This window comes from Clinocottus analis, unplaced genomic scaffold (assembly GCF_023055335.1).
Source record: "Clinocottus analis isolate CAN_PGR_092001 unplaced genomic scaffold, fCliAna1.0.p SCAF_34, whole genome shotgun sequence".
Taxonomy (NCBI): domain Eukaryota; kingdom Metazoa; phylum Chordata; class Actinopteri; order Perciformes; family Cottidae; genus Clinocottus; species Clinocottus analis.
Genome location: NW_027176087.1, coordinates 1,017,466 through 1,033,357, shown reverse-complemented (window position 1 = coordinate 1,033,357; position 15,892 = coordinate 1,017,466). Strand labels below are relative to the sequence as shown.

The 15,892-nt window shown below is 43.7% G+C and overlaps 1 protein-coding gene across 11 annotated transcripts in view; it reads right to left on the bottom strand.

Moving 5' to 3' along the window:
• The window catches only part of rbfox1 (RNA binding fox-1 homolog 1), a 112,685-nt gene that overhangs the window by 45,402 nt on the left and 51,391 nt on the right, over positions 1–15,892 (bottom strand). For 9 of the 11 annotated variants that reach the window (XM_068596084.1, XM_068596089.1, XM_068596087.1 and 6 more), the window contains exon 2: positions 4,379–4,678. The exons of 1 other annotated variant lie outside the window; for it this stretch is intronic. In XM_068596084.1, coding sequence (XP_068452185.1) covers positions 4,379–4,678 — 300 coding nt within the window. Of the gene's footprint in view, positions 1–4,378; positions 4,679–12,935; positions 12,989–15,892 lie in introns of those variants that run through there. One more of the 11 variants, XM_068596082.1, reaches the window with a different exon arrangement.

The following is a 15,892-nucleotide window of genomic DNA, read 5'->3' as shown; positions in this document are numbered from 1 at the left end:
TATTTTAGGCAGGTTTCTCTATTTGCTTGTATACTACATATTAGATTCTCTGGTTACCAGCGGCGGGTCGCCACGGCCAGCTAAGCCTTCACTGCTGGCCGAAACAGAATCACAAAGTTATTGCTATATTTTATAATAATTATTCTTCACAAATTCACTACATCTATTATGATTATTTTTTCCCTATTAGCGTATTTTCTCAATGCACAGCTCCTGTCTTCCTCTGTCGCTTTGCTTCCAGTGCAGCTTTTTTTCAAGGGGAGTTTTTAATCCAATCAGATTTCACCTCTTTGTCTCTATGAGCCACTGAGGCCTTCTCGCTGGCTCCTGCAGATTAAAGTACATGGGGACATTGTTGTGATGGTCATAGTCTTCACGCCATAAGATCTTTAGTTTGACGTGCTGGACGGATACTTTGACATGGCCTGGAAGTACGCCAGCATTAACATGCGCTGTGATTGGTCAGTGGGCCAGCGGTCCACAGAAAGCTAGCTAGCTGCTAGCAGAAGTAGTCAGAAGAGTTCAGGCTGAAAACATAAGAGAAGCTACAACATGTTTAGTCTTTTGCTTGGTGTAGGTTTTTTAACAGAAGAAACACACTTGGTGGTGGATTTACTGACAACGCCTTTCTCATGGAGGGTTATGGGCGCATGGAAACTTATTCCAGAGACGCAACTGGGCTCACTGGTCCATGGCCATTGAGAAGGAGCTTCTGAGCGTGCTCTTGACTGTGTAGTGTTCTAGTGCAGCAGTTTGGTTGGATTGTTTTTGAATGTTTTGTTGTACCTAAATGTGACTGGTTCTTGTGAATTTGTTTTTGGTGCGGACTACAAGCATTGGTCATTCATCACGCAGCATCCCGTCATCGGTGTATTCATGTACACGATACCAGAGGCACAGAAGGCACAGGTAGAAAATGCAAGGCCCACTGCTGGTTAGAGTATTCTTTCAACATGCCACGCGTGTGTTTGTTTGCAGTGCATTGCGCTCTCAGGGCACCAGAGTTCTTCCTGGTAAGAATCATTGTGATGTGTCAAATGCATACTGTCCCAAAAAGAACAAGAGCATCTGGAAAGACTGCTTATGCATCAATTCATCAGAAGCATTCCACTGCTGTAGCTGCTCGAGGTGGAGCTATTGTAGTTTGAACTGCTATAGTTACAGGTCAGTAGTTTGGCCAGTGATTAAAACACAATAGGTATGATGAACGGGAGAGGAAAGACAAATTGACAAACGTCAGCTTCCCAAATCAAAATTGATTTGTGTGACCTTTCTCTTTCTGTGAAATATTTGTAATTATTATTTGACTCCCACTTTGGGGAAAGTGCTAACAACAGGAGACGAGACTGCACTAGACTGCTGTTATTAGGAGGTCACTAACATGTGAGCCTTTGGTTTGTAATACAGACTTTTCATGTGAAACATTGCAAATATATATTTTCATCATGTTGTTCAGCCTCATGTTTAATCCTGCTCTTAAGCCTTTCTCTATAGTGTCATGAGAATGGTTATTATTTGTAGAGTAATAATGTGTTCCCTCAGCAGTTGAAAAAATAAATGCTTAGTTTTCTTTTTTCTTTCTCAACTGAACTTTCAAAAGGAAATCACACAATCAATATTCATCCAGTGGCAGGCCGTCAAGGCCAGCTAAGCCTTCTCTGCTGGCCTAAACAGAATCATAAAGTTATAGCTATTTAATAATGTAATAAGAAGAAGAAGAAGCTGAAGCTGGAGACAACTTCCTGTGGACTCTGTGGAACTCTTGGACCTGCTGGCGGCACAGCTCACCCTGCTTGGCCACGCGATGGAAAGTGGAACGCTCGCTGTTAGCTCGCTGTTAGCTTGCTGTTAGCTCACTGTTAGCTCACTGTTAGCTTGCTGTTAGCTCACTGTTAGCTCACTGTTAGCTCGCTGTTAGCTCACTGTTAGCTCACTGTTAGTTCGCTGTTAACTCACTGTTAGCTCACTGTTAGCTCACTGTTAGCTTGCTGTTAGCTCACTGTTAGTTTGCTGTTAGCTGACTGTTAGCTCACTGTTAGCTTGCTGTTAGCTCACTGTTAGCTCGCTGTTAGCTCACTGTTAGCTCACTGTTAGCTTGCTGTTAGCTCGCTGTTAGCTCACTGTTAGCTTGCTGTTAGCTTGCTGTTAGCTCACTGTTAGTTTGCTGTTAGCTGACTGTTAGCTCACTGTTAGCTTGCTGTTAGCTCACTGTTAGCTTGCTGTTAGCTCGCTGTTAGCTCACTGTTAGCTCGCTGTGAGCCAAGCAGCATCCTGTCATGCGTGTATTCAGGCCTCGGTAGGAGATACTCGGCCTGCCACAGTATTTATCTGAGTCAAATATGAAACTCCACTCAGAATGCAGGACAACGCTTGTTATAGTGAGCCAATTCCAACAATATTCACTTTACAGCGATGAGACAAAACAGTTGATTACTTTAGTTGATTGTGATTCAAAAGCCTTGTCATGGAACTCTAAACTATTGTGAAATGTGATGAGGTCAATATTCTCAGCCTGTCATAGCCTGCCTCACACCCACTGCTGTTATTATTATGATTATTAGGTACAGTTCCATTAATGCTACTATTACTACTGTTATTATCGGTAACATTGTTTTATACCCACTGCTGCTGTTATTTATAGTGTATGATGTTTAAATTATTTTCCACTGTTAATTGTGCAACTATTGTTCTTACTCCTGTCAAATGTTTATGGATTAACTATGTTGTAATACATTATGTTCATTCTGTACACATGCCATCTGTTGCTCTTCTATTCATTCTGGTAGAGGGATTCTCCTCAGTTGCTCTACCTTGTTCATTTTTTTCTGTTTTTTGGACTTTTTTGTAATACACAATATTGGATTGTAGAGATAAAATTGAATCAAGTGCAAAATTATGTTTAAAAAAGGAAAACTGTATAACAGTTAATTTAGAATAAAATATATCCTAAAGGAACTTAAAGCAATCACGAAATGGATACAAATAAACAAATGATATTTAAGTTCATGAAAACAAATCTAGAATCCTATTTTCCAGATCATGTACTTCAGGTCTTGGTTCAGTTCTACAGCCGCATCACGGTCCCGTCCTACAAGCCTTCCAGAGCACGATCAAGTCCATCAACCATCCGGTCGTGACTAAGTCTTACACCCTCAGCCTGCAGGTTGTGGTCCAGGCTTACGTTCCTATAGCCCCTTCCAGCCAATGAAAATGTCTGACGGACGGCGAGATTTGGAAACTTGCGGCGGGAACGGCTGGTGCCGAAATTGTGAGACAAATTCTCAAGACTTCATTGTTTCTGACCAAGTTCCCAACTGTCTGCGTGACCGGCTGCAGCCTCTTGCCCAAACCAAACCAAAGTACTTCCAGCAGGTAATGATGAGTCTGACGGGGATACTCTCCTGCGGGGTCAACATGTGAGAACATCATTACTAATGTTTGCTTGCCTTTCAAATCCAACCACATTTATATCTTAAAGTGTGCAGGCCATTTGTAGGAACCACATTTCTCCGAGCTTTCCAGAGTCTGACATTTGGGAAATTGATGGATATGTGTGACCAGCACCGTGGAACGTTTAACCACGTTTTGCATAAAGACTGCAGGAAGAACGAGGGCCAAACCCTTTGAACAACCTGCAACAGTCTGCAGGATATGAAAGTAAGTTTGTGCAGACTCCTCGTAGTAGTAGTAGTAGTAGTAGTAGTAGTAGTAGTAGTAGTAGTAGTAGTAGTAGTAGTAGTAGTAGTAGTAGTTTCATGTTGGCACTCATGAAGGAAATATGTTACACTCAGACATTGAACTCATAATGCTGGGAAAAAAGAAACACTAGTTAAGTCTAGTATGATAGCATACTGTTAAGTACCACTCCTACCATCAAACTCAGTTCATGAACTTATACTTATATGTTATTGAATATTTATTAAATAAGATTTTTTTAAGGATTTTAGAATGGATGCTATTTTTAAAAAAGAAACCTCACGACCCCTCAGAGTGCCTCCATCGTCCTCCCATTAGAGAACCCCTACTCTACAGGATGAGCTGTGATGGGGTCCGGCAGGGTCGTCCTGGAAGTATGCTAATGATTTGTTTACCTCTGTTTTTATGGGGGCTACTTTTTCTCCAATTATGATATTTCATTTTAAAATACCCTCGGTATGCAAAACTACAAAAGCAAAAATTACTAACTACTATATTATTTTTACTTAATCATTACATATATATATATATATATATATATATATATATATATATATATATATATATATATATATATATATATATATATATATATAGGTTTTTTGAAATGAGTAATAATTGAAAACATGGTACAGTACAGAAAGAATAAACTCTGGGACCCAGCTCCTCCATGATGTCTTACTGTGGCTGTGCCGCTGACCGTCTGACTGCCGGCCTCTGACCCGATCTGCTCACTGTGGCTCTGTGAGGACTGGTACATGGTGAGTGGGTGCTCACTGACGGAGGCCTGGACACCGCTGTAGTCCTGTGGTGCTGCTGGGTGCTGGTGGGGGTGTGGGTGGGGGTGCTGGTGTGGGTGTGCATGAGGGTGTGAAGCTGTGAACTCAGCTGGAATGCTGTTCTGGGGAGGGGGGGCAAACTGGGCTGATGGGTAAGCCTGGGCCATGGACGGGTCTGGGGGTGCCGGTGTGTCCTGGTTCCCCTGCGTGGACAAAGAGATTCACGTGTTTAATTGGAGGACCATTTCAACATTCCATCATTGTAGATTGTGTTCACCTCTTATACTCTGGAATGCTTTGGAAAAAATATATTACTCTCTAGTTTTTTGCCTTGCTGTTGGCGGGGCTGGTCGTCTACTTTGCATCTTCTGCAGCTGGATACGTTTTAGCAAATACTGTGTGTTTGTTCTGGAAGAGTCTTTCAACTTGTTTTGTCGTTCACTAATTTCTCGCCACACGTCTGCTTACAGCTCGGCCAGCAGTGTTGGCAGTGACAGAAAATTAATATGTCCATGAATTAAACTCAATTTTCCTCCTTGACTTTTTTAAAAATTCATCCGTGGATACTTTAGCGAGGGCGAGGCTCAGCGATGTCACAGGATGTGATGCACATTTTAACATTTTTATTTTTATCATCCGTGATTTAATATCATCCTAAATTCCAAGATAAGAGGAATTCCCTTTGAAAGATTGTGACTAAAGACATGAAAACTCACTGTTTAGTGATAGCATGCTGACATGCTAAACTGAGCTGAACCTCTAAACATCAGCTTGTTGACTACAGAACGTGAATCAATCCTACATGTTTACAAACTTCTGACCACACTAAGCACAATAATACATCCTTTTTATATAGCACTTTTTAAAATTCTCAAAGACACTTTACTAACAAATAAAATAATCATAACAGAGCTATACACTAAAACCACAGAAGACACGTTTGTCACATATTGAAAGCAGTTGTGAACATGTGGGGTTTTATTTGAATATGGAACGGTCAGCGCGGTCTGGGATGAGTTAGGGAGAGAGTTACAGAGGGGGGGGGGCTATGGACACGGCTCGGTCACCCTGTGTCCAGTGCTTTGGTCCTGATGGAATGGACAGGAGGGGATGGATGGAGTGTGGTGGAGGAGCAGGGCGGAGAGGAAGGGTCTGATAGTGGAGGGCTTTGTGAGGGAGGAGAAGGACTTTGTATTGGATCCGTTGTGGGACGGGGAGCCAGCGGAGGTTCTGGAAAACAGGGGTGATGTGGCCACCGGGGCGGGAGTGGGTGAGCAGGCAAGCAGCAGAGTTCTGGATGTACTGGAGTGTATTGAGAATTTTGGATGATGTGCCATGGAGAATACTATTGCAGTAATCAATTCTGGAGGTGATGAAGGTGTGGATCAAGGAGCGTGATGGGCGGAGGCGGGCGATGTTTTTTAAGTGAAAAAAGGCAGTTCTGGTGATTTGTTTGACGCGGTGTTCAAAGGAGAGGTTGCTGTCAAACAAGACTCTGAGCTTACGGATGTGTGGGAGGGAGACAGAGTGGAGTTGTCCAAGGTGAGGAAGTTGTGACTGGTTCTAATGAGGGATTTGGGACCAATGATGACGATCATGTTAGATTTAGCACAGTTGTGTTGGAGGAAGTTGGTTTGCATCCATAATTTCATGTTGGTGAGGCAGTCGGTAAGTGGAGTGAGGAGCAGTGGTGATGGTCTTTGTGGAGCTGTTGAGCTGGGCATCATCGGCGGAGCAGTGAAAGAGGAGACCATGTTGATGTAAATGGTTACCAAGATGGAGCAGGTAGAGGTTAAACAGAAGAGGCCCAAGCACTGAACCTTGGGGGACACCTTGAGACAGAGGAGCGGTGGAGGAGGTGCAGTTGTTGATACTGATGAACTGTTGTCTGTTTGTAAGATATGTTTTGAGCCTGGAGGGAGCGGTCCCAGAGATGTTGAGGCGGGAGAAGAAGGATGCTGTGGTTAATGCTGTGGACGGCTGCAGTGACACCGAGGAGAATGAGAATGTTGAGGTGAGCAATGCAAAAAGTGAGTGGAAACTGGATTGAATTGGAGGTGAGGTGGCCTTTGTGCAGCAACAAGTCATTCTAGTATTTTTGACAGTAGGTCAACAGTTAGCCTAGCCGTTGAGTTATTGTACACGCAACGCGACTATGCAGTGACATACGAGAGATACAGCGGGCTGCACCCTAACCTCCTGTCTGCCGCGCTCCGCTCAACTGTTTTGTTCAATCCTCAAACATCTCCGTGACTTATTGAGTGGCGTAATAATTGCGCGACACAACGAATCGATAATGAAATTCGTTGCCAACTTTTTTAATAATCGATTTTTTTATTGATTTTATCAATTGGTTGTTGCAGCCCTACTTAGAAGTTTCATTCTGGTGACTTGATGTCTCAGGTAAATCAGATGTGTTGTGGAGTTTCTCTCTTAACAAAGTGCCTGAGCTGAAGGAACAACCCGTCCTCACTCCCAGCTTGTTGAACCTCGACGTTTGGTCAGTGACCCTCTGCGTCTGACACAACGCAGCGAGGCTACAGTGTCTGAACACGTTCTACTAACTGATGTGAACTCATCCACATCATTCTCAGACCCTCAGAGTGTTGGAGGAAATCATCATATAGCATAGCTTGGAAACATTACACTTGGAATCACACGAAAAACGTAATATGTAACTTGTTAAGTTGAACACATCTGATTTTATAACAAATAGTTCCTAGAAATTATAAAGTTGTCAATGACACTATGTCATGAAACTTGGGTTGAGTAAACACATTTTTGTACATCAATTGTGTTTTCTGTCAAAGGTTATTTTGACCCTGACTGTAGGTCACACTAAAAGAACATATGTGGAGAGACGGATGGGTTTTCCTTGTGCTTCGTCCGTTTGGCGTGATCGATGGAACGGGATCTGGGAGGGCTGACCTGCTCTGTAAAGCTCCTGCTGGAAGTTTAAACTGCGGTCTTGTTGCATGCACCTGTTGAGGTCAGCAAAACACTTCCCGCTGGGTTGCAACTCCAAATCAACGTCTCGTCTCGTCATGTTGCCACAACAAGAGCAACTGACATGGTTTGAAGGCCGCTTTGGGCGGCTGGGAAGATGTTATCAAGTTAAACTCAGGAGAACACAAAAGATGTGAAGTCACTTTACTATTTCTCCTTAGGTTTGTTACATCACTTAGTTTTTTACAAATGAAATAGTCTTTGTGAACCCAAACCACTATCCTTCCTTCACTTAACCAAACGTCACGTCTGTTGCTTAAGGCCCACCTAAAGACTAGAGACCATGCCTGTAGACAGCAGGACCCCAAGGGGGACCTGGAGCGCCTTGTCTGGTTCAGAGGGACTGACCGGTATTTGACGAGTTGGGATCGAGCATGCAATGGAAGGAAGGAACTTACCAACGTAAAGAATTGGGGATTGAAACCCCATAAAGGATTTGTAGTAAGAGGATGTAAAACAACTCAGCAATGATTTTATGAGTTCAGCTCAAAACAAACAAACAAAAGAGATTGATGCAGTTTAGAAATGTGTCTTCAGCCGCTGCAGATGTGATTCACAGAAAAATAGTGAAGACATCGATGGAAAGAAAGTCAACGTGCCCCAAAAACACTTAGAGTAGTTTGTCTATGTGAGAGAGGTTACTCCTGTGGGATATTTATACCTCAGCCATTAGAGAGAGAGAGAGAGAGAGAGAGAGAGAGAGAGAGAGAGAGAGAGAGAGAGAGAGAGAGAGAGAGAGAGAGAGAGATGCAGACAGTGAGTCTTGGCTAAATGCTCTGCTGTGTAATGAGAACCACATTTAGAAGGCTGAAATATGCTTTACGTGGCAGAGCACTGCACACACACACACACACACACACACACACACACACACACACACACACACACACCACACACATACACACACACACACACACACACACACACACACACAGTCAACTGGAGGAATACAATTAAAATGCAGAATAAACCCACAGAGAGAGAAGGAATTTCTCTTCTACGGAGTAAAAGTCATCACTTGGTTTGCTTCCCTGTGTTACTCGACTCCAACACTCTCTCACCATTGCTCGAAATACAATTAGTAGCTTGTGTTTCACATTTTATTGATTCTATATCTGACTTCTGAAAGCATATGATGTGGACTTGACTCCTGTGAGATGCTTTACTGTCGTGTGTTGTGGCACTGCGACGGTTCAGTCAGCATTCTGTGAAAGTCAGTGACCCACTTTACCCGATGCCAGAAAGAAAGAAGCAGTGAGATGATCAGACCGACCCGAAGCAAAGGTCTATCTGCTCTGAACCCTTCTTCATAATCCCTCACAGCACAGTAAAGGACATTACTCTGTATTGTACGAGTACCTTCTGTGAAAAAACAATGTCTTATATGTTGTACAAGAGTTTTACATTGCTGTAAGAAGCTGCCAACCCGTCATATATAAAACGAGCACGATAGTGTACAACAACACAAGGCTTCTTAGTCTGAACCTAACTTTGTTAGACTGTTTGACAAAGGCAGCAAAGTCCAAGTCCACTACTTAATTCCTTTCACAATAAAAGCCCCAGGCATATTCTCTGCATAGCTTGTTTACCAGAGGGGACTCAAATTCACTCAGAGCATTTTGCTAAAAGGGAACTCAATAAAACAGCTTACTTAGGCTGAAGAACACTTTAGACAGACGGTCAGGCGCGGCTCTGGGTCAATAGCATCCCAGTAGTTGGTCTTCTGCCTGCAAATTCTGTTGCAAATTTGCATTGCTGCAGTATTTTACATTTCAAATCAACCAGTGTGATCACCTGGTCGCTCGTGGCTCTCTCTCTCTGTCTGACCTATTTCAAGGGATGCTGCTGTCCTCCCGCATCTCAACAATAACTGTGTTGCATGGAGCCGAGACTGGAACCCAGGTTGATATGGACCGTGTTCCTCTCGGGCAACGATTAAAAAATTGGCTCAAAGCTTGCCAACTCTGGAACCACTGACTGCCTCTTGGCATTGCAGACACCTTTTAGGTTTTGCTCTCTTTGTTGATTTCGTGAGCTGCAGAGATGACGTATTTTTGTATCCAACAGGAATTTAGCGTCACAATGGTTTTCTCATGGTTTTCGCCAAAGGGATTCTTCCATTGGACTTTGGATCTTTTGTGTGAATGCAATCTTCAGATGTAAAAAGCTCTCGTTATGCGGCTACTAAACAAACTACACCATGGTCAGTACGTGTGTAGCCTCATTGAGCCACTCCACTCATTAGCTAGCAACTCTTTTGAGACACGTTAAAGCTTCCAAAGTCACCAAAGGGGTGTGAACTGATTTGATATCTGAATGTTAAAATCGCTTTCGCTTGTGACCTTATTCCAGGCAGCGAACCAAAAAGCAATTCAACAAACACACTGACTTCCAGACAAGGGAACAGGAAGTGCAAAGATGCTGACTCGTTCCTGGGTTCTAGGACTTCTTCCTGTAGATCTGTCCAGTATGCGTCAGACCAGTCTACCTTGCCTAATGTATCCCACAGTGCCAAGTGCTGGAACAGCAGCCTCAACGGCCAAACCGTGAGCAAAGCAATTGTTTTCAAAAATTGTTGTATGCTATTTTAACTTTGAATTCAATTCTAAGAATTGTCATGGCTGACAGAGCGGCTCCAGAGCAGCAGGCAGTGGTGAGGGAAGACAACATGACCCCTCTTAACAGTGGTTTCAAATGTGAGGAGGGACATCATCCCACCGTTGTGTTGCTGTAACTGAAAACACAGTTTGAGCTCATTTTGTTGAGTTATGTTTTATATTTACAGTTTCCCATCATCTTATTTCACCACAGCTGTTAAAATGAATGAAAGATGTTGGGGAGCAAAGCCATGCAGTATCTCATGAAGTGAAAACAAAACAAAACGTTGGTCCTCAAAAAAAAGTGTTTTTTGACAATAATGCAACACTAGTATATTTTTGGTTTATTTTTTTTTGTCCAGACCTTTTAAAATCTTGTTAGGAGACGAAAACCTGACCTAGCACTGTAAAATGAATAGAATCACCAGTTTTATCCTGCATACTACTGATGACCACGGTATGCAGTGTGTACTGCATACTACAGGCTACCATCGTACGTAGCATGTGTTAGAGGTCAGTGTCAGGTTGTTTTGAGGGCCATCTCAAGATATTATACTAACAATATTATATCAAGGTCGATCAAGTAAAAGTCTTCATCCTGGCCGTCATTTATTGCTGGTGGCGAGTCAAAGTCTGCTTCCACAACTAATAGCGCTTCCCATTGAGCTTGGGGTTGAGGTAGAGGTTATTAGAAGTGACATAAATACATAGTTGTTATAAAGGCTCATTGGGTTCAGGTCAAGGTAAAGGGAAGAACAAATCAATGAAGAAACACTTCATCATAACTCCAGTAACCAACGGTACTGCTGTTGAGCAAGGGCACTGTCTAAAGGACCTTCCAGAGAGAATCACCAAAAGGAGTGTACTTTATTTGTTAAACTTCTGAATCCTTATCTAGAGCCGGCTGATTTTATCCTTGTAGATATCCTACTTATTTATTTTGTATGTTATCCACTTAATCATGAACAAGGACGTATATAGAACGACGACGCACACACAGGGCGGAGCTGCATGGGTCCAACACCAGCGACCGTTCAGCCAGGAGAACTGTTCCTTCCCAGAAGCCAACATTCATTTATTGCTCACGTAAGTTGGGTTGCTCAGTGATGCGGATTATTTTAGCCAAAATGACAATATTTTTCTGAACTTAATAATAGTTGTGTTGCCATTGTGTGCCTAGCCCTGGACAGGTACTAGACCCTCACAGGGCTAGGACCTGGACAGGTACTAGACCTTCACAGGGCTAGAACCTGGACAGGTACCAGACCCTCACAGGGCTAGAACCTGGACAGGTACCAGACCCTCACAGGGCTAGGACCTGGACAGGTACTAGACCTTCACAGGGCTAGGACCTGGACAGGTACCAGACCCTCACAGGGCTAGGACCTGGACAGGTACCAGACCCTCACAGGGCTAGGACCTGGACAGGTACTAGACCCTCACAGGGCTAGGACCTGGACAGGTACCAGACCCTCAAAGGGCTAGGACCTGGACAGGTACCAGACAGGTAGCCAAGACGAGGCCCTGTGAGGGTCTGGCTATCAGGGCCTGTTGTCATGGGGCGACAGAGCTGAAAACATAGTTTTGAATTTCCTCTTCAATATCTAATAATTGATCCCCCAAGATGCTTCACATTGATCCTTCAAGGTAAAACATATTGAATAAACATCAGCATAATATTCCTTATCTCAATATATGAAGTAAGCCACACAACACAGAGTTGAGGAAGGCTCGGTTCTGTGTTTTCGGTTATTTTTAGTGCGTTTCAATGGATAATAAATCCTCCATGTTGACTTACTCTCCTGCACTAACTGCTCAACAAACAGCCTGTTTTACATCGCAGGAAACAAAGCTGCAGCTTTTCTCTCTCTCACTCTCTCTCTCCCTCTGTCCCTCTCTCTCTCCCTCCATCTCTCTCCCTCCTTCCATCTTTCTCTCTCTCCCTCTCTCTCTCTCTCTCTCTCTCTCTCTCTCTCTCTCTCTCTCTCCCTCTGTCCTCTCTCTACCTCTCCCCATCTATGTCTCTCTCTCCCTCCATCTCTCTCCCTCCCTCTCTCCCTCTCTCTCTCCCTACCTCTATCTGTGTCTCTCTCTCTTCCTCATCTCTCTCTTTCCCTTCATCTGTCGCTCTCTCTCCCTCAATTGCTGTCTCTCCCTCTGTCCATCCCTCTTTCTCTCTTCCTCTTTCCATCTCTGTGTCTCTCTCTCTCTTCCTCCATCTCTCTCTCTCTCCCTCCCTCCACCTCTCTCTCTCTCTTTCTCTCTCTCTCTCTCTCTCTCTCTCTCTCTCTCTCTCTCTCTCTCTCTCTCTCTCTCTCTCTCTCTCCCTCCATCTCTCTCTCTCCCTCTCATCCTCCATCTCTCTCCCTCTCTCTCATCCTCCATCTCTCTCCCTCTCTCTCATCCTCCATCTCTCTCTCTCTTTCTCTCTTCCTCCATCTCTCTCTCTCCCTCTCATCCTCTCTCATCCTCCATCTCTCTCCATCTCTCTCTCTCTTTCTCTCTTGAACTAGACATCAATAATCAAATCTACTTGTGGGTACGAATAAAGTAACCAGATATACATCAACACATGAGCAGAGCATGCAGCCCTGCAAACCCTCATGCACCGCATACTGTACACACACACACACACACACACACACACACACACACACACTCACTCATAAGCACATAGACAACACACAAAAGGAGCATGCTGCCTTCTGCAGTCACAGCACAAACAGTGTGGTGAGCGAGCGGGTGTGGAGATCGACAATGAGCGGAAAGGAGAGAGAGAGTAAAAGAGAGGGAGGGAGGGAGAGAGAGACAGGGGAGAGGGAGCGATGGAGGAAAAACAGTGTATTCTCAGTAGTACCTGCTCTACCATCTTGCCTCTGCCTTCCTCCGTGCACATCCAGCTGCGCTGTAAAGTCCAGCCTGCTAGTGACTGCCTACAGCTAGCATCAATTATGGATGGCTGTGTGTGTGTGTGTGTGTGTGTGTGTGTGTGTGTGTGTGTGTGTGTGTGTGTGTGTGTGTGTGTGTGTGTAGTGTGGGGGAATGAGCAGGAGGAGGAGGTGCCACTGTGAATGAAAGTAGCATTCCCCAAAACAGTTTTCCCCGCCCTCTCGTTGTTCCTCTCTCTCAATCGTCTCCTTCGTTCTCCTGTTTGGCTCAATGAAGGTTTTACACAATGCAATTATGATCAAAGGTAACGCCATGGAGGCTCTCTCTCTCTCTCTCTCTCTCTCTCTCTCTCTCTCTCTCTCTCTCTCTCTCTCTCTCTCTCTCTCTCTCTCTCTCTATATATATATATATATATATATATATAGAGAGAGAGAGAGAGAGAGAGAGAGAGAGAGATAGATACATATATATATATATATATATATATATATATATATATATATATATATATATATATATATATATATATAACTGATTACTTGCATGATCTTTCTGCGATTAATCGTGATTAATTGGTTTATGCAGCAAATTCAATAATGAATTAAAAACTAGTGTATTGCAGCTTTTATTTTAAAGTAATGGTATCAGAACAATATAACAGCACTCTGGAGCAACAACAAGTTAACATGCATACATATACAGTTTATAAATGTTTTTCCTTTTTTTCTGAACAGGTACAGGTCGAGCACTCTTTTGTATAAAGTGAATCATTTGCTGGTCTTTAACATCTTTAAGGTGAGAAACAGACTGAACATGGACCAAAGAAGGAGTGGTTTGTCCCTCACAGGGACCCTTACTACTGAACATGGACCAAAGAAGGAGTGGTTTGTCCCTCACAGGGACCCTTACTACTGAACATGGACCAAAGAAGGAGTGGTTTGTCCCTCACAGGGACCCTTACTACTGAACATGGACCAAAGAAGGAGTGGTTTGTCCCTCACAGGGACCCTTACTACTGAACATGGACCAAAGAAGGAGTGGTTTGTCCCTCACAGGGACCCTTACTACTGAACATGGACCAAAAAAAGTGTTCAAGTTGTTCCCTGATAAAATACAAATGTTTCTTCTGGTCCCTTTTCAGAAAAGAAAACAGATGTATAAACTATATATGTATGTATGTTAACTTGTTGCTCCAGAGTGATGTTATATTGTTCTGGTAACATTACTTTAACATAAAAGCTGCAATACACTAGTTTTTACTTCATCATTGAATTTGGCGCATAATGCAATTAATACCAGAAGAATTATGTGATTAATCAGTTAATTTTTCATTCAACTTTGAAACTTGCCCAGCCCTAATATATTAATAATGATATTCATACCACTGTCTGTAAAGTCATCGTCCCCACAATGAGTTTTAAGGGGGAATCATTGAAGTTTCTTTGTTGTTGTTTTTACGTATGACAAACACAACGTTCGGCCAGGAGAGAGCACCTGGAGGGTTTGTGTGCCGGTTGAGAGTCTGTAGAGCTAAGTGGTTGTGTTGTTTCAACAAAACAACACAACCTGAGTCACATGATCAGGACTGTGATGTCATCCGGGAGAAAATGAGTTTCCCTCAAAAACACAGATGAAAATGTGCTTGATAGTCCAGTCAGTCTCATTTCTAAAGGCCCCACAGAGGAGAAAGTATATTTCATAGTGTTCATTGGTACCCTCCTGCCTGACTGACAACATGTCTTATAATATTACTCTGTGGCATGATGGGAAGGCACAAAACAATACAATACAAAACCCGGGGAGCAATTGAGGAGTCATTTTTTGGGGTCTGGTATTCATAACGTGTATATATGAGCTGTAGAGCTTTAGGGTCCCGAAGGACCAGAGAGCTCTACAGCTTAAAGCATTAACACACTGCATTGCTTTGCAAATGAACAGAACTGTTGACGCTTTGCCTCCACATTGACACTATTTGTTGGGCGAGAAAAGGGAGTAAAGCCCGGCTCCACCCCCCAGCCGGGTCGCTGTACTGCATCCCATAATGCCCGTCTGATCCCCCTGAGGTTGTTCAGAGGTACAGACGTGTCAAAGAGCTGCTTCACAGGAGTGATGACGCATCGACTGTAAGATGGAACAAGCTTCAGCCGCTCCACGCATCAAAGTGACGGCAAGGGGCCGAGCAGCTGTTGGACGCCGTGACTCCATATGCAGAAGTCTGAGGCCTCAAGGGGTCAGCGCGTGTCACATGCATCCTGCTCTTCATGGAAAACATGTTGGTAAAAAATAACACTGAGGTGCAGACAGGTCAATGAACTCCTTCTGGGTGGGGCTCCTCCCACAGTGCACAGATGCAACATGCTGATCTGAATAGAGCATGTCCAAAAGAGACGACATGCACTGTGTTGTGTGACATGAAGGCCACATGTCAGCCCTGAATGGATCCACACAGCATACAATGCTGTACTGTGAATATGTTACGGGCCCACAGGGATCACAGCATGAACACTTCCTTTATTACATGAGTAACTTCTGTATGGGGTGCACAGTATGGAAATGTCATTTAGATCCCCCCACGCCCTCCTCCACCCATCCCAAAACTCCTCAAGTGTCCGTATGCTTTAAAGAAAGAGTTTGTGGTGTCAGCAAACAACGTCTGATGTATAGTTTGTTTCAAGCAGAACGTGAGAAGTGATGCACCTGTCTCCGCCTCGCTGAGGCTCCTGGCTTTAAAAGAAAGACCTATCAGTCAACCGTGAGCCACAGAATGATACACACACACACACGCACACACACACACACACACACACACACACACACACACACACACACACACACACGGCCTCCCAACTGATCGTTCAGGCATATAGAGAAACAGGAAGTGTGTGAGGATGGAAAGGCTGGCGGGATGTGGACAGGTTTTGCTAG